We start from the raw sequence: 27,237 nt of genomic DNA on the forward strand, positions 1-27,237 counted from the left end.
GCCTCGAATACGCTTAGCACACTTGAGTTGTTTTTAAGGTTTCTTTGATCTTAAATGCTGTCGTAGAAGAACTATTTCTCGAAATATCTAACTATTTTGAATCGTTATTTAGGAAATCGTGTATTAAATAGTATGAGGTTATTAGAGGATACCTCAAAATATGCACGAAGACAGTACAATCGGGAGTATCGACCGACGCGTACTGCCTGATGAAAATATTACATTACGGCACGCTGTAACTTATGGCGTTACGGTGACAGATGTATAATAATATCTATTAGATCAATTGAGAGGTGTCCGACGTAGTCTCCTTCGTAATGTCATCGTATGAGGGCGGTGCACAAGTTGGCAAGACGACGCTTTCTTGACCTCCGGTGCCTGATAAAAAAATAAAAAAACTGTATTACGCCGGTATATACGAAACGATAGTGTACCTACATGTTTATACGTATAAGTAAGTGAGGTCACTGTATAAGATGGATGAGATGCTGAGAGCTGAACATTCTTAAAGGTCGCTGTACTTACCTGTTGTTTGTTCATAGGTAGGTGGTGTGAGGATGACTCGTGTAGGCACTTCAATATCCGTGCTATTATTAGAACGCCTCGCCGTGTTATTACCCAATGCTAGAGCACAGATAGTACCCGTCATACTAATACCAATATCTTTACATGTGAATTTACGATATGCCTAAATAAAATACATAAACATGAATATAATAATGTGAAATAGGAATTGCGGTGATAAACTGTTTTATTCTTTTGTAGATTTGAACACATTCGGGGCAAATCAAATTAAATACTAATATCACTATACACAGCTAATACTAGCTGATGTGACCAGGGAATACAGCAAGTATACGCAACCATGGTCTCGAAGTGAGAAGTACTAAAACGACGCTCACGTACTTATAACACCAATATTTTTTGAATGATCTGTTAAATTTTAGATTTCAGATTTCACGGAAAGAATCCTAGTTGTTCAGTAGGACTAATATCCAGGTTAGCTAAAATTGAATTTGTTCTCTGTGATCTCATCTGATATTCATTGAGTTGCCCGTAAGCCTCGGCCGTCGGTCGTTAAAGGTGATCATGTTTCCCAAAATAACACCGAATTATATTAATGGAGCCCAGTGTGCAAATACATTGCATTGAAGATACAATTGTGAGGATGCGATCGTTAGGTTTCATGCTACGTTATACAACACGTGTAAAATCATTGATTACACGACGTGTTATACGACGATGGCCGATCTTCAGTCACATATCGATAATCAGCTTGAGGCCTTGTACCTTTCTGCCAATGTGACGAAACTATCAAATCACCCTAAAATAGACCGCAATCGCAATTATATATTGTAGTGCACAATTATCAAACAAACTACAGCAAAATACATACATACATGCATACATACACATAAAACAGACAGTTTGGAGAGGAAATGTGTCGCTCAAAGGGTTAAACCTAACCGTATTATATCATTGCACTCACCGTATAAGCTGGACACATAACTAAACAACAGGGTAGACAACAAATCCACAAGTCGACAGTTTCCGGAGAGCAATCAAAACAATGGTGATACTTAGTGTGATTCGTGATACAAATTCTACCATACTTGCTGTAATAGCTTCCCTGGCAAAGAGTGTCTCCGCCCAATGTGTCGGCGAACCATTCCTTGATCAAATCACTGAAGTCGAACTGTAATTAATAACAGAGTAATTAGGTAGTGTCATTTATACTATGATACTTCTGTGGTGCGTGAATATGATAGTTGCAGATGAAATAACACTAAGTGACGATATGTTATGAGAACACTATCTATGCTATCGATGAAGAGCCATTGCTCGAAACGTCTAGCTATTTTTAATAGTTACTTAGGACTACGATTACCAAATATTATCTACTAAATATCACAATACTATAAGTGTATTGAGTAACCTCAACAAGTAGCCAAGATATACAAATAATCGACAAAGATCGAACCTAATTCAGATTTCGGATTACTGAGCAATGCCCTAAGGGAGGAATTCTCATTAAAGATAATAAAATGGAGTAAAATGATAAATACAACCATGTAATCGAAACAAAATGTGACATGAAGAAATATGTACATATATACATAGACCAATACAAAATAGACGTAACAATATAGAATTTCGTTATAATATTCTAAATCGTTTATAAAAAAAAACTGTCCAGTATTACAGTAACTGTTTTTACTTTTTTGTATTTTGCAGGAATCAGAAAATAAATAGAAAGTTTGAAAATATGACATTTGAATTCCAGGTGTGTGAATTGGGATATAAACACACCTAATACGTAGTGATGTATAAAATGAAATGGATACATATAAAAAAAAGATATATAGTATTACAAAAAATAGTGGGTTTTTAACGAGGAAATGCGATCTATGGAAATCGCTGCTAAAATGACATTTTATAACATATTATTTTACAGTTTTTCTCATAAACAGATTTACAGTGAACCAAAAAACTGAAAAAAATACATATACTGTTGAATAATTGTAGACAGAGTTTGATACGAAATGTTGTTACTGCTATATGCGCTAAAATATACACACATGTAAAAATAACTCACGAGTACTATAATACTTTAAGGATAGATACGACTAAATGTTCCACATGTCTGGCTAATTTAAACACTACGACAAAGACTTTCGGTATCGACATTGTAGAATTCTTTCGTTTTTTGGAGAAAAAAAAAACTGAAAAAAACTGATTTTGACAAGATAATTTAGAAATTTTTATTGAGAATAATTCATAACGAAATGCATTCCCTATGCACCCATAAATAATTTTCATAATTACAATTACACAAGAATATTAAAGAAAAAAAGATAATTTGCTATATTCTCTATATTTTTGCCTTTTATTTGTCTTGAATTATGACTATGAATTATGAAGCTGAATGATATTACAAACTGTGTAGTGTGATTACCAACTTACTTTAATAAATATGGCTTGGTAAACAAAATTTCTGCATAAAAAACGAAAGAATTTCACAATGTCGAAACGGAAAGTCGTAATCGCAGTGTTCTATTTGAAAGTGACAAAACCCTTTATGTATTTTAACTTTTGCTAGTTTGCACCACTTGCCTCTAATGCAAATTTTTCCCCATTACTTATATATTTTCTGGCTTCGTCAATACCTCTTTGCAGTTGTTCCTTGATGTGCGGATGCTTTGTGTTGACTAGAACGGCAAAATAGGCTGGAGGGAGAGAATATATCATGCAACTCGGAAAAAAATAATATATACGCACATTACAGAATAATAAAAGCATAATAATATATGTATTTCGGATACTTGTGGTCATGTCTGGAGATTCGGCTCGTTGTTACCTATTTCACGTAAAGCTATGTTTTCATGCAACACAATATGTGTTGTTTACAGGATTTTATCGCTTCTACAAATACAGGTAATTGTTAGTCTGCAAAATGATACATGGGGGATAGACCACTACCACGATGTTTTTGTTGTCATTTGTTTTATACCGTTTTTTATATAACCGTCTCCATCCAAATTGCGATTGCTTTTGGCCGCACACCTCTAAATATCTTTCAAATAAAACCCAACCACACACACACACACACCGGGGAATTTCCCCCTACCGCACCCCACGCCCCTACAACAACCAACCAACCAACCAACCAACCGGGGAATTCCTCCGACCACAGCCACGCACTTGCATCGTCCGCCTGCACGGTGTTGTTCCATTCGAACATTCCCACAATTGGAGGCTGAAAATCAATAAATACTAATTTAAAAAAACAAAAAAACATCCGCTATACGTATATAAATAAACGTATAGCGAATGATTTTTTTAAAAAAAATTAGTATTTAGTGACTGTGAACATTCCTCCCCAGTGGAGTGCTTCGCCTGAACATTCACCTTGAAAATTCAAGATGTGCACTGGGGGGGGGGGGGATTTCCCCCTTTTGAACCATACACACCGAGGGAATTTCCCTCTACCGCACCCACTTATTGTCAATGACGGAATACCCCCCCTCCCCCTCCCCAAACGCACCGTAAGTTCCCCCTGCAAGCACAGTCAGCTGGCGCACATCTGATATAATAAAATAATGACGCATAAAACTATTTAAGTGACAAGTTGTGAAACGCGTTTTTTAGATTCCTACAAATCAGGACAAAATACCAATCTTTCGAAAAAATATGGTCCGTTGGTGTTATATTAAGCCAACCGATAACAAAATTCGGCCGAATTCGTCGTTTTTGTGTGGAAAATCCCTTGCATACGAACACCAAATTACACGAAGAACCTGGAACACTTTCCTGGGGTATTTGAAACAAAAAATTAGCATTCTAGCATAGCAGCCAATCAGCGACGGCCTTACACTTAGATGACAACTCCGGTTTCAAACACCCAGCCTTAGATATCATACCTAATACGCCATCTTGTTCAGGTTAGCAAAAACTGCTGATGACATCTACAACTTTAACAAAAATTGTGCAAAATTGTGAGTTTTTGGTCAAACTATTTTGTGCCCTTGTTATCTCAATGGTTATCGAATTAATATTTGAATAACTATTAATTGTATATACCCTGTTAATTTACTTTTGCTACTATGCGTAATTTTAGTATGTTCAAAATTTTCGGCTTTTTGGTCCCAAATTGGGTGGTTTTGTTCAAATTTGAGGCATAGTAGCTGTATGCTGATGTTATTTTAATGCTATGGTAACCGAATGTATGATTGTTTTATCTACGAACGGAAGACAGTTATTCTGTAAAAGATCGTCTGGAAAATACGGAAAAATCTGAAAAAATGTCATCAGCAGTAAATGCTACCAAGAACAAGATGACGTGTCAGGTATGAAATTTATTCAAGACCCTCTTCAATCAGTATCTTCAATCCATCGTCGTTGATCCGTAGCTCAGAATGATTACATAAATGTACGCACTATGTTATGAAATTACGCACCGAATACATTGCACACCGTAAATTTGGATCGATGATAATTATATTGTAACATAATGATTCATAATTAATTCATAATTTTTTGAACATTAAACTTCAATAACTTGTAATTAAAAATTTAACTGGCGGCAAGTGACAGTTCGACTGGCGTCACGTGACTTGCGGCTGGCTTCAGCCCGGTCTGTCTACCTTCTAACCAGGGAATTTCCCATACTGCACCTCACTTGCCGGGGGCCTCGTAATTTCGCAAACTATACTTCTAATAGTTTGATCGGAACGCTACAGTTCTCTGAACACACGGCGCACCATCTCCAGCAAAATACTAGTATGTGATCACATGTACAACATCGTTTAGTCTTTCCATAAAGCACTGTTTTTTCCACTGTTATGTAACGTGAACATGTAATTAAGCTTGAACTAATTACCATATATAATAATAATAATTTTATTCAACACGAAAATCTACTACAGAGAGTAATTTTATGGTTGTAAAACAAGAACAGAAAACACCGAGTAAATATGCGTGTTCCCAGTGTACTTATATTCAGTCAGAAATTCATTCGGCACATATACCAGTTAGTCACCTTGTTTACTGGAACGTAGAACCGTCCACCCCACCGAATCATTACCACTCCAAGCTACAATTTCGGGGTCACATGCATAGATACTGTGAACAGATTAGCTCCAATAAAAATTGAACTCCTGAGATATAGAATCGATGTGAAGTGTGAACAATACAAAGACTGTTTCTTCAAATAATTCACAACCATAGACACTAACCACCTTACCTGAAGTTATCACTCTAAAATTACCAGAACGCTTTCTGTTTTGTGAAAATACGTCTAAAAACAACGGTTTAGCCACAAAACTAGTTGCGAACACTTCAAATTCATCTTCCGTCTCTATTTGAATGAGTCTGAAATAAATGGAGACCAATTAAATATACACACTTGGCTTGTGACATACGCGTCTACTTTCAGTAACCCGCGGACTGGGATGTGATTGGTGGAGACTACCTCAGAAGTGGACCGCCAGTATCTACAGTCAAAGTGCGAAAATGGATGACTCCTCAAACATAGGCGTTCTTCTCCCACAAAAACAAAACAAATCAACTGGTTTATTATTTCTATTTTTGAATCATTGTTTTTCCCTGATTCTCTTTCAATATCTCATTGTTCACAAATTTGACAAGTTCTGTTAATATAAATCACACTTACTACTAATTTTAGTGGGAAAAAAAACACAGCAATTTACTCAATGGACTTGGTTGTTGTTTTTCAATTATGTTTGTTATAACTATCAAATTAAATAAAATTAGCAAACTGTTCACATGAGAGTTGTGTCACCAATCTGATGTGGTACCCGCATACACGTATGACATGACAATTGCATTCAATTGTCTATGTCAATACGTGTTAACTTTCCCATGCTTATTACTTTAATGTTCACATTCCTACACCTATATGTAATATCTAATGTATTGTTTAAAGCCTAAACCATATTAACACTTTTATACACGCCGTGTCAAACGTCACCATGACTGTCTAGTACTCCTTATTTGGCATGTTAGTAAGTTCTAACCAATCACGTTGACTTGTGCTAGGCGTCGTAGTGACGTCACGATATCACGTGGTTTCACTTATAAATAGGGGGACTGATGAGAAAGAGGGAGCGGAGGTTATACGGGAGCGGAGGTTATACGATAGCTGAGGTTATACGGGAGCGGAGGTTATACGGGAGGTCTGTCTCTAGGCGTGGCTGTAAAGCCATCGCCTGGAAACCAAGTTTACACTTCACTGTATTATCACTGTATCTGATGTCTCCACGAATAAATATCCTGATTATATCACCACTACCCTCAACAGTTCAAAATATAAGTCTGTTACAGTTGTCATCCGTTCAGCGGCGTTCTGTACTAACATTGTTCCAATTTCTGCCCTGCACTGCTTTTCTATTTTGCATCTCGATGAAAGTTCATGATATATTTATCAGTTTATGATTCCAATATGTTTGCATATATCACTTCCTATTGAGATTTGATCAAGTCTTTCAAATTTGACGGTAGTCGTCGCGTCACCCATGCGCGAGATATATGGGTCTCATATAAACAAAGATGAACAGATAAACCAGTACAAACTGAGACGTTACCAAGCTTTGATTAGGTAATTTTTAGGTGATTGGAAGGTATCGAAGGAGTCATCGGCGGTAATTAGTACAGGCCGTGCCCACATCAAACCTCATCAAACCTGGGAAAATCAAACGAAAACTCAGATGCGCACCACCACAACATACATCAAACAACAACATTAAAAAATACACGTTCTCATCCATGATGCACCTTCAACCAGCGAATAAGTAAAATATATCATGATGTATCTTTATGTAACATAGGGGGCGCAATGAAACACCAAAAAAACGTATGTGTTAGTTCACTGTTGTTGATAGTTCAGTAAATATAAAATGACTGTTCCATTCAGTTTACACACGCGCACTTGATTACTCTTCAGCGCGACGCATGCGCATTTAGACCTATCTTATCTTTATATCCGTATATCACCTTTTTAGAAGACTACGTCATAACACAAACACGTGACCGATACATAAACTATAAACACATTATTCCGTTATCTGTATGATATGGGTTGGCAATTATTAACAAATAAACTGAAAATCGTCATGCAAAATAATTTAGAAAAAACATCATTCTACTGAGTATACGTTATACACAAATGTGACACATCTTGTTTGTATGTTAGTGCTTTGACCTCTAGCACTGCCCACTTATCGTCCGATAACAGGCTGCCCGTGGCACCGATCAACCAATGAGAACAAGGCGGTTCAATAATGGGCCGCGCATTGTATATTATATTGGTGTCATTACGTTATTGCACCGAACGAATAGTACATTTTACATTATATAAAACTAACGACTCTAGTTTACGGTCAATTATGTACGAACATCAATTTGCGAGGAGATGAAAAGTATTTAAAAAGTGCTAAAAGTGATCCATGATGTATCTTTAAGACAGTCACATTTATACGTAAATTACCTCCAGGTCGTATTAATAACGCATTTGGTATTGTTCTTAAATGTTAATTCTATCGGCGCTCGCTGCTTCAAGATAATTTCATCGAATTGGAAACAGTGATGTGAAACACAAACTTCCCGTTACTCGACGAGATCCGTCCGCTAAGTTTAGATCTTTAAATTTTAAAAGGAATCATAAATTCTTGTGTGTTTCCCAAATGCGCATATATTTAAACTAACGCGATTGAGTATTGAAGTAAAGTAAATATTTAATTTTTTGCAGACACCAATATAGCCATGGACAAGAAATATAGCACACAATAGCGGACAACGTTTGTGCAACTATAAGAAGAAATTATTATAGATGTTTTGGTTAAAATGTAACACACTTGGCACAGTGTTGGTGATTGTAACAATGTTATGTTACGGCGATATCCGAATGTTGATTGGCTAATTAGCGGTTGACAAGGACAGCGCCACCTCTTCAGATCTTTGAATAGAACATATGAAATGAAGTTGAAATGAATATTCAAATATTTAAGTCTAAACACACACATGTAATGAACATGTTATCTAATTTGTTTTATTCGTGTATATAGTATATGTGTGTGTGGTTCCGGCTCTTGTCATGCTTAGTGTAGTCATTGGTGGGTTAATCCGCCATTATTCGAACCCTGCTTACATGTATGTTTAATTATATATTCTACTGTACAATAATTACATATTTTAATGAATACCCTGTAAGTGTCATTCACCATTAATATTAACGAAAACTGTATTTTTTTAGTTCGGGGTAGAGCAGGTTCGTGGTGACAATCTCGTGACGATCGAGTTGACCTTTTAGACGATGACATTACGCCTACTGCACAACGTACATTGAAACTGTGTTTAACTTTTATGTAAACCCAATGTATAGATACAAGTCACTAGGTAATGACTTTACAATTCTAGTACTTACCCTCCCTGTGTATTCGGAAAGTCTGGTGCGTGTCTATCTGAGTGAACAAAAACGTTAACTCGACTGGGATCTTGGTGGACTTCGGAATGACCCCTTTCATCGTTCCACCTTATTTCAAACATGCTAGGCAGACCGTTCAAAAAGTCTTCCATTAGCGATATCCCTATCATTGGTTGTTCAGCAGGACCATCCATTCCATTGATCGGTTGGTTGGAAAAATGCGAATTGTTAAAAGCGTTGTGTGGTGTTGGAAAATGTCCGTTCGTAGTAATATTGGTCCGATTAAGAATACCCCAATGATTATGCACTGCGCATGTGTTGTTATTTGGTAACTTATAACTGGGGTAGAACGGGTAAACCCTTAACTCGGAAATTCGCCTGACGTTTCGCCACTTGTCGTGAGATCTCCATCTCATATTGCACCACCTGTTATCTTTATTTTATAAATCTTTGATTGTACATATGTTCCGTTCCAGTACCACGGGCGCCCGCAAGCAAATATCGTTGGGACAGCAAACACAAACTTGAATAATTGTACAGCCAACCGAAGCGATGAGGGATGAAAAAAACTTATATTTGCTTTAATAATGTATAATTTTCCAATATCGTTTTTTTTTTTTCAAGTAGTACAGAACAAAATTAACAATGTGTGTATGCATCTGTGTTCAATTCAAACAGTTTTCAGTCATATATGGGTATATTACGCGACTCTCAACTGTGAATAAATTAGACTGAGGACTGTCGACAGTCTATAATGAAGCCAAAATCCACAAATAATCATAGGACATTTTCGTACAGAACTGCTCGATTTAGTACAAGTATTCAACCAACGTTAAGTTGCATGTATATTTAACATATTCGAATAACAGTTTCAGTGTTGAAAGTTCTCTTTTTTGTGAGTAATAATAGTGTCACTGCAGGATGGGATATGAAGCTACTGGTAACTAAGACAACGCTACATTGAAGCACCGTGGTTACTAGCCTGTCTGAAGAATAGAGACGGATAATCTCGTGGAATGGTTATCAACTGATTCAGAACGCAGCACAGCTGAACAGGAAAATAGCAAACTGTCGGCAAGACAGTATAAATTGTAAGAGTAAATTAAAAACAAATCTGTGAATTATGGTTCCAGAGGGCGCTGTCTATCATCAGGAGAATAGTCATTTTGAATTGGGATATCACAGGTTGTACATATAGCAACAATGGTTCAAACCTTTAAGACTTTTATTGAGGAATCAAAACGTCAATCAATGTTTAATTTTATTTGAAACGGTAAAGATAAAGTTAAAGATAAAGTATTATGATAATTGCAGACATTGAAAGGAGTGGACTAAAAGCCCAAAAGTTTCAATGGATTAAAAAGTTTACCATGGAAGGCCAGGCAAGATGTGTTAAGTAATTTTGGTGGTAACGTACTTTAATTCTCTGCACTTACTTTGTACAGGAACTGAAAGAAATTGTTTTGCCATTCTTGTTAGATATCTGCCTTGAATGGGAAACATTTGCACAAGTTGTCCCTGACTCACCTAATATAATAGACCATCAATGGCTTCGGAATAACAAATATATAAACATTGGGTATCATTCAGATTATTTTAAATCTCTGGCAATTAAAAATGTTAATAGAATATTGATTCATGCGACAAAGGGGCAACCTGTGGGACTGGAATTACTGGAAAACAAAGAAATTGTCAACTATAGATTACTACATATTCATGGATTAAATTCTGCAATCCCAAAAAATTGGAAAACTAAAATTCATAATAACAGTCATAATTGCGATGAACCAGAAAATGTAATTTATTTCAATTCATCATATATACATATCAATTCATTAACAAGTACGCGAGTATATAATAGGATCCCCAACAATTAAGTCTAGACTGGAGGAACTGTATGATGTATCGTGGCTGTGGTAGTTGTTGAAACTAGTAAAATATTTAATTTCTTCATATAAAAGTCATCAAAAAATGTTTACCGATTCATACAAAGTTCAGGTTCAGAAGCACATGTGTTACGAATTAAGCTTTCCGAAACTGAAAATATGCCTACTAGAACTTAAAATATGCCTACCAGAACTAAAATAATCACTCTCTTACAATAATTGTCCATTGATCGTGACTCTTTATTGGTGAGTGTCATTGCGAGTTGACTGATCTTATTAAGCATGCATTCCTAGACAGAACCATAGATTAATAATCAGTTTAATGGATTATTCGAATTCATATACGCAACAATGTATATGCAGTGATGATCATTTTAATTAGAAAATAATCGGAGCACTGTATCACTAATCATATAAACGAGTTATTTATAAATCTTCTGGCAAACTTCATTTCATGGGCGACAGATACTATAAAACGCCGCAGCTACGCGTGTTATTGCAAATTACACACAATTGTCGAATGACCACAGAAGCGGATGTGTAATTGAACATTACCACTTCGCTAATGTACACTCATCACGACAGAAAAGTATACGTTCATATCAACGTAATCTCAGGCGATAACATTGTCACGTTTTTCATATCTACACAAAACATCGGCAATTTATATAGACGTGTTTAGTTTGCCCTATTCAACTGGATACGCACGGTAAATGTAAAGTGGCTTCTTGTATATTTATATATGAATCGAGAGGACATGTCTTTTCACCCACGTCCTCGTATACCGAACATATACACATCAACTCATTCGTGAAATACCAAGTGTTTACTGTATTCGTAATCTCGGGGAATTTTATACTGACAATGTATTAACAGCTGTACATCGGAGTTGATTTAATATTACGATATTTAAATGTTATGATTTTAGGGAACTCAGAGATTACAATTATTCAAAATTTTATTACAAATCGTCGATGACACAATATTGTAGCAATTTCGTTTGTTTTAGCTACATGAATATAGTAGAAACTATTGAGTTGGGTTAATTATAAGATAATGTTTTTTCACACACAACGCTACCTGGACTCAGCAATGCATCCAAGTACATATTAATATTTACATATTAAATTAATTGTAATACTTATTGGAAATAATCGGGGAGAGTGGGAGAGAATGATCAACAGTATATGATGAACTAAGCATCAATGTACATGTTTTGGGCGCTGCAATATTACAGTAATACAGGTTACATATAAAGTATTTAAAACAACGAAGCCATTTGTAAAAAATAAATAATGCATGATTATTTACATTTATAATGCATTTATTCAGAGGAATGGATATATATTACAATAACAGATCAAAGCCTCTTTAAGTACTACACGGTCTATATCGAATATCACTGATCTTATCTGCGTCTGATATAGCTCTTGAATGCACTTTAAACATAGCTTACACGAATAAGGTTAGCGCAATAGCGAGTAATTGCTGTTTAAAGAGGTTCACGTCACCTTTATAGTTGCTGCAAGTCACATTGTGAACCTTTATATTACCATATTTGTTATACAATTCTGTTTTCGTTATTATCACATACAAAAATGTTTGGTTTCGTCAAAGTCAGTAACTGTAATGTTCAAATAAATAAGCACAGTGAATAAAGCAAAAAGTGTTGACCCTCCGAATAAATGTAAAAGGTTATATTTGTTGTACCCTTACAAATAGCATTTAAACTTTCTAAAATAGCTGAAGTACGAACAACTCTCAATGTGACATTTAGACTCGATTAAATCTTTAAAAATAACTGTTTTCGGATATAGTAGTGGAAAAATAAAACGTTTTTTTTTGTCAGCCGTTAGCATATTATTATTTTTGGGAGAATACGACTTATTACCAAAACTTACAATAATCGTAGTAGTGGAATAACATAAATATTATTAATAATATGAGAATAATATAATGAAGAATAATACATAATTTATCTGAAAACCATCTTGTCAAGACACAATTCTTGACAACACTGTATGTGTCATGTTTATATTGTGATAACTCAAGTTATATGTAACAATATACCGAATCTTATTGGCTGAGAAAAATCTCGTTTCGCAGTATACACGTTATTACGATTACGATTATTTTGAAATGTAATTATATTTTTTATCGATTCTCAAATGCAACATAAGATTGTAAATCTGAATGGGCATTCTACCTTCACACTCACACGCTTCTCTATAAACACGTACTGTGACTGCCATTACAAGTTTATATCCATCAGACATTTTACCATGTATGTACACTTTTCTCCGTAACTATTCCTGGTGATGTTTTTAACCGGGAAATCTGTGGTGAGATGTGTGCGGGGTGGGAATTATTGACAAAGAATAAGTAGATCGAATTAGAACATTTCCGTCTCTTCTTCAGCACAAAAAAGTCCTACAGAATATGCACTAAGCCTTCTTTGTCATCGATGCATTTTTCCTTTTTCTTCCCCGCAATAGCCTGTACCCATTTCTTGACACGTCGCCTTGTTATTTTGGTATTTGACAATTTTGCGTGAGTAACCGCACTGGTGTAACTGCTGTCTGGCTCGGTCACGATTGTCGTCGGCGTTTCATTTTTCACAGGTTTATTCTTATAGTATTTGTTAACAATGTCCTCTTCTAGGTCATATGGAATTGGCAGTGGTTTTGATTTGACGTCGCAGTGCATGTCATTACATGTCAGTTTTCTGTAGATCTGAGGAGTAAAATAGAAGAAACACAATGAAATAAAATCACCGTCGGTTGCACTTCGTATGTGCGACGGATAGTTTCCTTAGTTGTGTTCAAATTAAAACTGCTGTGTTTCACTGTCAGCGCTGACTCAAATAGCATATGAGCTGTCATTTCAGTTTTAATTTCCAGTTGACTAGACGAAGCTCCAAACAAATAAATCTTACGTAAATTGCAGTTGCTAGAAAACAATGACAATTTTAAGTACTTGTATTTGAACAGATAAATGATAAACTAGTGAAAAAATAAATAAATGTACTGGAAAATTCAGCATTTTAAAGCACGCAAAATAAAATACATATATCCAATGCTAGAATGCTTGTATTCAAATTATTGTACATATCTTTATATTACGGTATGTATAAGACCTTTGATAGAGGGGGCCATTGTGTTTACCATTCAAGTATGACTGTACATAAGAATGTATCTTACTCCCTCCACGGTGTTTGTAGTGTAATCTTTAAGCGAATATACACACCACTGACCCAGGCATTGGACAAATTGATGCTTCGATATAAACGTATAGGACTTGTTTTAATGGAACAAACGCCGATGTAATGAGACCTTAGATCCCATTTAATTGGTTTGGGGCATGGGTGCTTACCAGGTAACAAGGAAGTGTCAGCAAACACAGCGGTGAACAAATAACCCACAGAGGGCACACCTTATCTTCAAATTTGAACAACGGGGAATATTTGCTGCAGTTTGTGATAGCGATCTTTCCGTATCCACATCTGCAGTCTTCTAACCTATCGTGATCCTCGTCATCTCGAATTTGGATTTTTTCACAGAAATACGCTGACATTGATTTTTTGAAGTCAAACTGCAACAAATTAATATGCACATTGTTATATACTTAAATAACAGTTCATTGACCAGGTAAAGGAACTCCCATTTCATTGACCAGTTAAAGGGACCCACAATTTCATTGACCTGTTAAGGGATTCTCAATTTGGGACACATTAGAATATACACATCCGAATCCAGTGCAATACATACGTACACAGTGTAGGACTTATTACATATGTACCCCCCCCCCCCAACTGCGACTCTCCTGTCAATTACTATGACAAATACGTTTTTTCGCCGAGTTTTGTACACACATTACTGTGATTTATTATTAATTGCAATCCATTGGGTTTTGCTAATGACCTTCAATTGTACAAAATTGCTTGTACGTGTAATTCAAAATATTGTTCAATGCTGCAAATTGGCATTGATTTTTGATTTACACGTTTAAAGAAAGGGAACACAACTTTGTACAAACGGTGTTTTCTTTGATTTAATAGAAAGATTACCTAATATCAATGAATACATATTTTCTAACAGTACAAGCTTGCCTGGCGTGTTGAAACGATTTTGAAAATTGTTGGTGTCGTGATGAAAGTTTAATAATAATTGTGTGAAACAAAATTCAGATAAATGACAAATTCTCTATCGTAATCATAAAATATGATGATATGTTCACAAAAAACTAGTTTTTACTGACTTTAAAGGTATATTAATATGTGTAACAAATTTAATCTGTCTTTTTAGCTTACTATTTTGACATGCTATTTCTTTCTAATTTGTAATTGTCAACGGATTATAGTTTGTATAATTGTAGCATATCAACATGGCAAGCAAACGATTTGTTTTATAAACAAACCGAGAAGGCAGGATAAATTGAACCCAGAATTCATGTTTTAGTCGTAAACTATGTCTTTCTCTTGTTCTGCCATGCCAATTTGTTTATAATACTGTGTTTTAAACTGCATTTATATAGATTCTGGAATTTGAAATGGCTGAATAAATAAATAAATCACAATATTGCTCTTACCTGAAGGAAGAATTTCTTGTCATCTCGCATGAGTCTTTTGGCTTCATCGAGTCCCTCATTTATTTGATCACGAATGGTTCTGTGTAAAGTGTTGACGTAAACAAACGCATTTCCTGGAAACGAGCAAAGACGAATCATATTGAAATACTTAGATTGGTTAATGTACCATGGCATTACTGTGCCTACTAAACTAATTGCTATTCACCAAGCATACACCTTTAAAACTAACCATGTATCCAGCTGGTTTTATTACAGAGCTAATGAGGTTTTCATTGTATATGATGAATCAGATGAAAGTATCCGATCTACTAATTCTTGCCTGTTATTACCAAGCACGTTTAGGAATAATGACCGCTGTCAAAAGTTAAATTGTAGGTGAAATCAAAGTAACACAGTATTGTTTTATATATATGGCACAGCAAACGTATAGTCATTAATTGCCTAGCCTTACTAACACCATTAAACACGTGATGAGATCGCGGCATTTGTTTAACTCGTCTTTTTAAAACATTGATGAGAAAGCTAAATGTCATGAGAGGCAATCGACACGCAGTTGCTTGGGGACTAGGTTGACATTTTCTTAGGTAACATATCCTAGAATGCTCGAAAGACACATCATAAAGTTAAAAATACATAGGCTAGTGATTAGTATTTGACAAACCCACCTCTTTCTTTGACTCAATGTTATTTGTGACGTTTTGACGGCACACATTGTTATCGGTTATTTGTCTTATCAGTTCATTAACAGTGTTATATACAATTCTTGTGACATAGTCATTGTTAAAAGTCAATAATTTGTGAATGTTAGCTTTGAACTATTTTACTGAAAAAAACATACAAGAGTCACAATTCATATGAAACCCCCAAAATGCTCATAATATATTTTTCGTGAGCTGAATGTGTTTTCAATAAACAGGAAACAGGCCAGCTGCTAATAACTCAGGCGCATTTCACGCTAGATAACATATATCTGAAAGTGGATGAGGCTCCAGATGTCCAGATGTCCAGATGAGGCTCCAGATGCTTGGACATCACTGGATGAATATCCGATCAATCAGGTATTTGCGTTGATGCATGGTGAGGGCGAAAACAAATACAGATACAAATGCATTGAATAATTTCCAACATTTTAAAAATATTTTTGTGTCAGACGACAGTTGCGGACATTGAATGCCACTGCAGTCTCTCCTATTTTTCATGTTCAAATTGCAAGTGCTGACATTAAGTTTGTTACAGAAACTTAATTATCGTAATTCATGTTTGGGACTACATGGCAACATAACGGGCTTTATTTTCATTCAAACTTTACATATAATTCATACATATTTACTTTAAAAAAAAACAGAGTAAAATGACACTGTTTGACCCCAAAGTCACCCTTACCATGCTCAGAATCAAAAACAAAATGTACGCACAACTGTATGGTCTATTGATACACCTTAGTAGTAAATTTCGTGAAAAAACGGTCAAAGCGTTTCAGAGTTATGACGCAGCAAATATTTTTTAGATTTTGTGGATAAAAATGACAATTTTGAACTCCAAAAGACACTTAACATACACAGATACAAAAACAGATGTATGTGGGGCTTTGTCATTGACCTAATGACTTGTTATTATTATGTTATATCATCAATATAACTGGGGGTTTTATTCGGCGAGAAACCACCTAATTGGGTTTGGGCTTGTGTATTATACCGTGGGAGATTGCTTTGCCCAAGCCTTCAGTCATGGAATGCTTTATTCTACGATGAACGCCGCCTTTGTATAAATGTCAATTCGTTCAGACTACGTTTTCAGTTATAATTCTCAATTTTCGTAGCACATAAAATTTAACATGCTTATACGATAACAAAATTAACGTCACATCATTTAGGAGCCAATTGAGTAATCCTCTGACGGTTAATATGCAGCAATTACGTCAGCAATTACGTCAGATAATGGTGTATCATACCATAGCGAGTTGTTGTCTTTAATTATAGTGTCACTACCGGATGTAAGTGTAAAATTAAAAACGCGCATTTCCAAAGGTTGCGTTTTTCATTTCAGTAATGGCAGTTCGCGTGATCCGGGCCTAAAACACGATTAATTGACCTTGACTCTGAGACTGAGCATTTATATCACGTAATCCGTAAAAGTGCTTTATCATTAAATTGAGGTAACAGTGGGTATTATTGGATATTATTTTTTTATTCCATGTCCTAGTAGTTGTTCTATTCCGTATACGCGCCACACAGTCTTCTAGTAATGAGGAAGGGTTTGTCATGTCGAGCCTAATGCGATATGGCCTCTCATCTATGCAGTATTAACTTTACTAGCACCAAGGTAAAGGATAAGAGACTGATCTTACCGTCTTAGTGAAATCGCTATCACATACTTCAATCTAAAACACGGCAACCTTCTGCCCCGAGGTAATAACATTGCAAAGAGTGTACTAGTGCAATACAATTTGCATGGTTGCTAGGAAACAAGATGTGACACCGTGCAATCTTCTTATCACTGTCCGTGTCTACAATCATTTCCAAACGTTCAAGAAAGATCCAAATGATCAAATGACTTCAATGTTGACACATTGTATTTCAAATTGCTAAACCAACAATTCTACGTTTCGTATTTAAATCGTTTCGCTTAGCTGTAATTCAAAACTCTCAGGATATCAACGTGCCGACCTTGTTGCCAACAATGCCGGAGACATCTGTCCGCCTGGTGTTTCGGTACAATATTATTTGTTTATTTTCTTCAACCAAGAACATTATATATTGCGAGTTATTATCAAATAATAAATAATCTTTGGGAATAATTACATGCAACTGCAGGTATGGGCAATTCTCATTATTTAGTACTTGTTATAAGTAGTCTGTAAGATGATAGAATAGTAAGTATAGTGAAAAATCAGCACATATGTTCCTCTGACCGATTCTCAATATAATGACGTATTCATTGTTCAACACACTGCATCACGGGAAAAAAGCAACACAAATGACATTTGCGCCAAACAACTCGTACTAGTACATACATTTCTAATGGACATAACAATGCACAGTTATTTCCTTTCCAAATTCGAAACCCCGTCTAGTGCCTCAAAAAAGTATTTGATAAAAGAGGACACCGCATACATGTATTACAACAATGACATATCAGGATATAATTACGGTACGATTGGTTTACACTCAAATTCGCGGAAACCAAGCTTTCACACAAAAACCTGCTATGAATTTTCCCCAAGATTATCACAAAACACAAATAAATGAGGTGGGTGATTGACATTCAAATGCATTTATAAATTTAAATAATGTTGTAAACTGATTGTCTCAACATGGCTCAGAAGCATTTTACAATGTTTGTGTTCAAATCTCATAAAAAACAAGTCTCAGTGCACGAGATTTCCTATTACATTGAGTAAGCTGCAGTCACGACGACCGAAATACGATATATAAAAAACTTAATAACGGCAAGTAAAACCAAAAAAAATATTCATAAATAATCAAAAATAACAATAAAAAAATATATAAATTAAAAATATAAATATAAAAAAAAACTTAAAGACTATAGCTGCATCGAATTATAATCACATTGATCACCATATGCAATGGAAAGTAACGAGAGCGGTATCCATCAATGTGATAAAGTATTATGCTAACCAAGGGATTATAACCACCATTACAGGTTACATTCAATCAAACATTCTATATTCTAATTCCAACATTTGAAAAAAAACTATATATATATAAAGTGTTTCTTTGCTCATGAGGTATATTAATATTGTGAGTATGCGCACACTTTTGTATGTGATTCCATGCATGAACATAACTGTTATGTATGTGATTTCATGCATGAACATAATTGTTATGTATGTGATTCCATGTATGAACATAACTGTTATGTATGTGATTCCATGTATGAACATAACTGTTATGTATGTGATTTCATGCATGAACATAACTGTTTTGTATGTGATTTCATGCATGAACATAACTGTTATGTATGTGATTTCATGCATGAACATAACTGTTATGTATGTGATTTATATGAGCATAACGGTCATGTATGTAATTGCAAATATGAACATAACTGGTATGTACGTGATTTCATGTATGAGAATGAGATGTTGTTTATTTAAATGGCGTCGTTCAAAAACAAATACATTTGTATACTAAATCATTTACATTGAAGAAGATTCTAACTATTTTATTTTAGTATAAACCTGAAATATTTCAGAGCTGATGTTAATTAATACATTTTGCTATGAATTATATATCCTAGCCTTATTCTAATTGGATATAAGTGGGCTACTCCCGCTGTGTTTTCACCTCCCTTTATTGATGGGAATGTGTAGTAAATTATGCTTATCTGAATTTTTAGAGAATCTTGTCAATGTGTCGAGAATTTAAAAACTGTGTAATCCCCTCGGTGTGACCTGCCATGATTGCATGATTGAATAGTTTCTTTAATTTCCCTATGGGAAACTCACACAACCGATAAGCTGTGTAGAGTTAGGCTATTATTCTTAGTATTAGTGATAGTTGTGTTTGCGTTATTTATCATGCTGTCAGACTCTAGCTTTGATTTACTCCACTTATATCAAATGGCTCACATTACAGAACCCGTTTAAATCTGACTAATACAAGAACCCTATTCGTTGAACAAAACATTAATACACCAATGTTAATCTATAATTAACCATTTTTATAGACGTTTGGGTTGTACAGAACTATAGAAATGCAAACTGTAAATATTTGTGAAACAGTAGGAAGAAGATGAAATATCATGTGTTACTGTAATTGTACATAAGTTGTCAAACAAGCTGTACACACTTCACGCGTAATCTAGCCACGAAATCCCTGTGTGACGTCAGCATGAAATACTGTAAAATACTTTCTTTTCGCTTGGTATTTATTTCCGTTATCTTCGCTATTTTCAGTGAAAAATCTTTTTAGCAAAAAATAATTCCAGTAAAGTATTTTACAGCAAACGGTTCAAGTGCAATGCCGTTTTTATATTTATAGCAAATCTCTATAAACATCTGTTTTTATTCACGTACGGTTTATTACGTAACATTCTTGAACAGCGTTTAATATAGCTACAATGACACTTTAATAACTGCAACTGTTCGACTTTCGACATGACATTATATGCCGTTCGCACTTGAAAAACTATATCACTTCCAGCTTGTTTATTTTAGTCCAATGGGAGAACTGCGAATAAATCCGTATAGACTCAGCCACATTCTAACGTTAATCTAGTCATATGTGTACCTACCCTCAGCTGTGTAAACTCTGGCAGGAAAACAGACTTCCACTTTTTCCCATCTAATATCAGTCAGAAATGGTTTGTCCAATAACATGTGTGCAACATCATTTAATTCCTCTTCTGATCGAACTCTGATAGTTCTGAAAATATTAAAGAGACGTGGCACTATTGGTATAATTATTACAAACTTAGAACGACTTCCGGGATCAAAGGTCATGGCTTACAATCAGAAATACGTCAATAATGGATGAAATATGTAGAAACAACATAGACTCAGGTGATGTTTGCATTCAACAAAAAACAGACCGACAGCGCTAATCAATATTTCTTCTATTATTAATGCGATGCTGCCCTAATGTATTGTAGAACTCAGAGAGGTGTGATTAGAATGTAACACTGGAAACACGACATAAAGCGGTACATTGTTAATCAGGAAGCATGTTCATGTTTTTTTTCAATATAAAACAAACTGCTATAGTTTAAAATAGTTTAAACGAAACACCTTTTCAATAGTGGTTTATTTTTTTTGAAAGTAATTAAATTCGTTTTAAAAATTAAATACACTTTTTTTCAAAAATAAAGCCCTGGACATAAACATGTCATCGTTAGTGTTTATGCCACATTTCGCTACAAGTATTCCGCGGGTCACCAAATGATGTTTCATGGTGTTCCAACTTCTTCAAATGCAAATACTTCATCAGTGTGACAATCGGCAGCATGTCGATAGAACTCAAGCACCAGATTATGAACAAACACTGTTTAATTTTATTCACATATGAAAGATACCACACGTACATTGTTTCAATGTAACAATACATCAGACTATTAATTATTGATAAAGTGGTACAGAACACTATTGTATGTATCATAATAACAACAATGAATATTGTCGACGTCTTGCGCTTATCTATTAGATAATTTGAAAAAAAGCCCACATACGTCATCATTGTAGGCAGACATAAACTGCACTTTGTTATGTCACTTGTATTTCTATTTTGTGTATGTACATATCCTGCACACGTCATGAGTTCAGTAACAGGTGACATTTAATATGCACGGCGTTATTATCAATGTTAGTAAACAACATTACGCAGCGTTACACAAAAGTTTATTTCCTGATTTTTTAAAATTCTTTTAGCAGAACGTGGTTGTCAAATTACAGGTAATATGTACGAAATAGTTCATAGCCTGGACGGTACTAATACAACCCGTCCACACCCTAAATAATCCATAGGCTGGACAGGACTAAAGTAATACTCCCACAACCTACATAGTACATAGGCTGGATGGGACTAAAACTACCCCGCACCATAAATAATCCATAGTATGGACGGGACTAAAATACCACCCACCCACACACACCCTAAATAGTCCATAGGCTGGATGGGACTATTTAGTCCGTAGATGTTGACATTACCCATTTCAAGATGCTTCTCCCTTAATATGCACAATTTGATTTTAAAATTGATTTATTACATTAAATGCAAAATGAAATCAATATACGGTATATTCTATTGTTTAAAGATATTTCAAAGATTGTTTTAATTTGTATTAATGATGCATCTGCAAATACGTTTTCACATACAATGCACGGACGGATGATTTCTGTGAAAAGTTCAAGTAATACTTCGTTCGTTGAATCGTGATAGTATTGCTTTATCATGAAGCAAATCGTGATTCCAGTAAGAATTACCTGTGGTAAAAAGAGCGAGTTGGCACGTAGCTAGGCTATAGGCAAATGTATGCTATGTCACAAAAGACTAACGTTGGAGACATTTGTTGTCCAATTCCAGCCGGTATTTGTTCGTGCTGATTTAATATCACATTATAAATGAGTTAATGCATTCCTAATGAAAAAAAATAACTGACCGATTTGCATTTATCATTTGGTTGCGACTGGAATTTCGTATTTGTATTGTAATCCGACTAATTTTCGTTTGGTCACCAGAATGGTGGTTTGTAGAATTAAGGATGCCTTCCATGCAAACCATGTTTGCTCCTCATTTTTGTATCAAGACCTACCGACACCATACATACAGCAATTAATTTTGTTCTTTTTAGTTTTAGATTTAAAAGCAAATAATCCGTGCACCTTCTAAGTGTATTTCTACCATTTTAATTGATCACCCATTAATTTTAATTACAAATTCGTATTTGTGCTACCAGATATTCGTACAAATGTCAATAGAGTGTATGGGTATTGAGTGTGTTCAAGACATGTACGTACTTACATGATATGCATTGGCAAATATATCAGGCATTAGTCTGCATATATTATTTTCAGATTGACATTTTACAATCTCTCATTGTAATTAAGTGCATATGAGGCACGCTAGGAAATGCTTCTTAATGGGGTACAGAAAAGGTATTATATATTATGCACAATTATTTTCGCTACATGGTCAACGACGTTTGTACGATATGCAAAATGTTAAAATTTTGCCATTTATCAATCTGTTCCCTAACTAAAGCAGTTTCATTGACAAAAAACATCAAGTACGTCTTTCTTTGTTATTTCATGTACATTGAATGAGTCGAGTGCAAATAACTATGATTCTTCTATTGTTTAGCTTGCTTTGAGAACACACATATTTTTATGAGATTAAAATGATTATTAAATTATTCAGCGATATTTACTTGTCATAATCTATTTTTATCTTTCCCAGAGACGCCGGGAGTGGAATAGACAGCTTATCAATAGATTCATATAATATGTTTTCAATCCGGATTCTGAGAACCGGGTTGTGTTTGATGATTATCATAAATTGATGATTATCATACCTATGCATTAGTTTTCCACAGTGTTTACAGGAAACGCTCCCGGATTTCGGTTCATTAGCCACAATCGATATTATATATAGTTACTATGTGTAAATATTTACTAGTCGCCAAACGTGATATGCCCTGCGATAGCTGAACAAATCACTTAATTGAACAAACATAGTTAGAATGACAAATTGGAAGTGTAGCCCGAGGATTTGATAGTTTATGCTAATTCTCAAATTAGATTTCATGCTCACAAGGCAACTACTGAGACTGAATTTTTTCATGTACTCATATAGAAACATTGGGGTCCGTCGTTAAGTAATTTGACGTCATCGTTAATACACAAAGGCACCGACACATTCAAAATATACTTGGTAACGAAAATTATGAGTTAACACAGAACGACACGTGGTCTTCCTCGCAGCCTACATCTCATTGCATCGTAAAACAGAACGACACGTGGTCTTCCTCGCAGCCTACATCTCATTAGATCGTAAAACAGAACGACACGTGGTCTTCCTCACAGCCTACATCTCATTGGATCGTAAAACAGAACGACACGTGGTCTTCCTCACAGCCTACATCTCATTGGATCGTAAAACAGAACGACACGTGGTCTTCCTCACAGCCTACATCTCATTGGACCGTAAAACAGAACGACACGTGGTCTTCTTGATACATCATAGTTGAATATCATTCTAGTTACTTTGTTAAAAAGACGACTGATGAAAAATCTTTTCACACTGAAGATGCTAGAATTTTTATAAACAGCATAGTAGCCGAGTTAGGAGGATATATTTTCGGTATTCCAATGGAAACAAATTGTACTACCTTAAAGCTTGCTGGCTGATTTCCTATTTGCATAAAGTTTTAAAAAAGTACGAAAAGCCAAATCCTTTCCATCGATATTTAAAGTTTATATTCAGTTAAACTTGAAATTAAGAAGACTGCTTTTGCTCATTCTGCCTCATACTTAGATCTGTTCCTTGAATTTGATTCTAAAGGTCAGCTTTCTATCAGATTTTAATTTTAATATCAGCAATTTTCCAAATCTTTGCAGAAACATCCCCCTCTCCTCCATATGGGGTATAAATTTCTCAACTTATTAGTTATGTCAGAGCCTGTAGTAAATACGCAAACATTGTCTTCCTTCGTCCAAACTATTAAACCGAGGGTTTTGACAAGAATGACTGGCCTTAACATTAAATATTGTTTGCAGATATATTGAGCTTGTAGTTAAGTACAAAAAGTTAAAGTTAAAGATGAATGATCTCAGATAGCGTAAATGTCATTTGTCTGATGTAGACATCCGGTTTCTCACACAGAAGGAAGCAATTAATTACGACTCAAAATGATGCATGGTGGATGTATGTAAATCAGGATGTGCTCACACTTTTCGAAATTCCTGACGTCACTTCATGTTATCATGGAGTCCATATATCTTTCTCTAACATGCGCTGAAGTGTATTTGTTCATATACTGTAAAATGCTTTATTTTAGCTGGAATAAATTTTCGCTGAAAAGGGTGTTTTGTATGGAATTTATTTTCTCTGATTACACTGACTAAATCATTCTTTCAGCGAAAGTAGCGAAAATTTACAGTAGAATATTTTGCAAATTTTGTGTTAATGGTTTTTTAGTGTACATTTTCTGTACGACTTTTGATTAGAGATCTACATTTGGTTAAGTTATTTTCGCTTCACAAATGCAGGATGCCATTTACGTATGTCAGTGACCAGAAAATTAAACATTTTGATCACAGATAAAAACTACACGTTTCAATGTTAACGCTGTGACAATACGAATCTCTATACTTTGAATGGTTGAGAAAATTCAGTTGCTGAAACTTTACAAATGGTACAGCAGTCAGTCGCCGAGGATTAATTCATGATCATTGCAATTGCTTCAAATGGAATGGAACAAAACCATCTGCATGACAAAGTTTTGTTCTCTCCTAATAATTTTCTTTTTTTTTCAAATTAGAATATGGCTTAACTGTGACTTCTTTCTTTTTGCACGATGTACGTCGCATATATATACAAACGCTTCACGTACACAGTAGACAGTGGCAACGGGACTCATTTTACCAGCAAATCATCAGTAGACCAGTGGTCTGGAGCCCATTCTACCACAACGTGCACAGTGACAATGATCATTAGACAATGAGTCTGTAATCGCTAGTTGGCAGTGGCCAGCGCATGCCCACTAGACAATAGCCCCGAGAACCAAGTTCAAAACCTGTTTAATATAAACAGAATGTTATATTAGTCCCTGAAAATATAACCCTGAAATGAGCAACAACTGTATTTACTATCTACATTTTTTTTACTGTAGGTATTTCAATTATCTCTTTCTCGTCCACCATTCCGCACTTACAAATCGGACATCGACATATAAAATAAAGTGATATAAGAAAAAAGAGTTTTTACCAACTAAATTGAACATTGTAATAAAACAAACCTAATAATACAGTTAAAGAAAAATCACAATATCGTCAAAAATACAGTATAGTTTTTTTTTTTTAATTATTTTTACAACGGGATAGTTGTATGTCACATTGTCTCTTACCTGACACGTATTTTGTTTTTATTAACTTATTAGTGTTAACATCCTGTATCCCGCTTGCCCCTGTGTGCAGGCAACGCTATGTAGACGCTAACATACATGACATCGTGAGGGACATATAAGACCGAAATTAATAAATAAAAGAAGAACAAAATACTAAATCCTGACTAGTAAAAAAAATTATTGCCCAAAATCATGATAAATACTTTACAATACGGATAAAACCAATGAAATCAATAGATATGATGGTCCTGTATATCCAAAACCATACGTTTGCATTTCTTAATAATGTCCGGGCTTCCTAAATTCCGAAATTAATTATTTGTAACTTAATCCGAAATTTGAGATTAAATTTTCGATAATAGATGTGATAAACCAAAGTCTTAAACGATGTGTTATTGTTAGTGTTATGTAATGTAGTAACTTAGTACATACATCATAGTTGATTTGATAGCTCGTTTTGTTATTACTAGTTTGTAAATACATAAAGTACGCTAATGAATACTGATAAACAATGTATCACTCAATGCACATGTGAAGGGTCTGGTGGAAGTAATGACCATTCAATCAACATCCAGATATGTAAATTAGGCCATCTTCACGAACGCAAATTACTTACGGGTTGTATGGATAGAGTATTCAGCGCGTTATACCCATACATGCACAATGATAGTAGATTATATGCAACGTATGAAACACAAAACGATTTGAATAAATTCACCCACAATGGCGTGCAATACAGCATTGTAGGCTGATAACACACTCGACTGGCAAAATCAATGCAAGTAATAACACTGCACACATACTTGACGTAAAAGAAGAAAGTTTCTATGCAATAGATCACCAGATAATCTGATGGTAATAAACCATTTTAAAGCTCAAAGGTCATATTAAGTTAACGCTAGGAATATAACGAATACACACAGAATAGGATCATTAGATTTATTTCCTAAATCATTCACCTTCAAGCAAATAAACGTGACTTGAAAACTAAGAATTCTTTATCGAGACTCACTATGGATCACTGGCATGTATCAGTAAACAAATGTGACATGTATCAGTAAACAAATGTGACATGTATCAGTAAACAAATGTGACACAACGTGTGTATACAGATATAAGTTAAAGAAGCGTCAGTTAGATTCCAATTAATTTAATTGGCAGCATTTAATCTTAATGTGATACATTAGACGCGTGTTCATAAAATGAACATATATAATTTGTGAAAAACGAAAAACTATCAGC

The 27,237-nt window shown here is 34.9% G+C and overlaps 2 protein-coding genes across 2 annotated transcripts in view; both read right to left on the minus strand.

Moving 5' to 3' along the window:
* Positions 1-277: 277 nt before the first annotated feature.
* Positions 278-9,135, minus strand: LOC144344223 (uncharacterized). The gene is made up of 6 exons (XM_078006304.2): positions 8,942-9,135; positions 5,744-5,871; positions 3,115-3,227; positions 1,490-1,696; positions 526-688; positions 278-369 (listed from the first exon to the last, which is right to left on the minus strand). Exons 1-6 carry the CDS (start codon positions 9,133-9,135, stop codon positions 278-280), a joined length of 897 nt encoding a protein of 298 aa, XP_077862430.1.
* Positions 9,136-12,130: 2,995 nt separating this feature from the next.
* LOC102809292 (uncharacterized) overlaps positions 12,131-27,237 on the minus strand; it is a 35,504-nt gene continuing 20,397 nt past the window's right edge. Inside the window, exons 2-5 of the mRNA XM_006825720.2 lie at positions 20,671-20,801; positions 15,415-15,527; positions 14,200-14,418; positions 12,131-13,560 (exon numbers count right to left, since the gene is read on the minus strand). Of these exons, the coding sequence (XP_006825783.2) occupies positions 13,258-13,560; positions 14,200-14,418; positions 15,415-15,527; positions 20,671-20,801 (766 nt within the window). The 3' untranslated portion in view covers positions 12,131-13,257. The remainder of the gene's footprint in view (positions 13,561-14,199; positions 14,419-15,414; positions 15,528-20,670; positions 20,802-27,237) is intronic.

Source organism: Saccoglossus kowalevskii, chromosome 7 (assembly GCF_978046115.1).
Source record: "Saccoglossus kowalevskii chromosome 7, keSacKowa6.1, whole genome shotgun sequence".
NCBI classification, from domain to species: domain Eukaryota; kingdom Metazoa; phylum Hemichordata; class Enteropneusta; family Harrimaniidae; genus Saccoglossus; species Saccoglossus kowalevskii.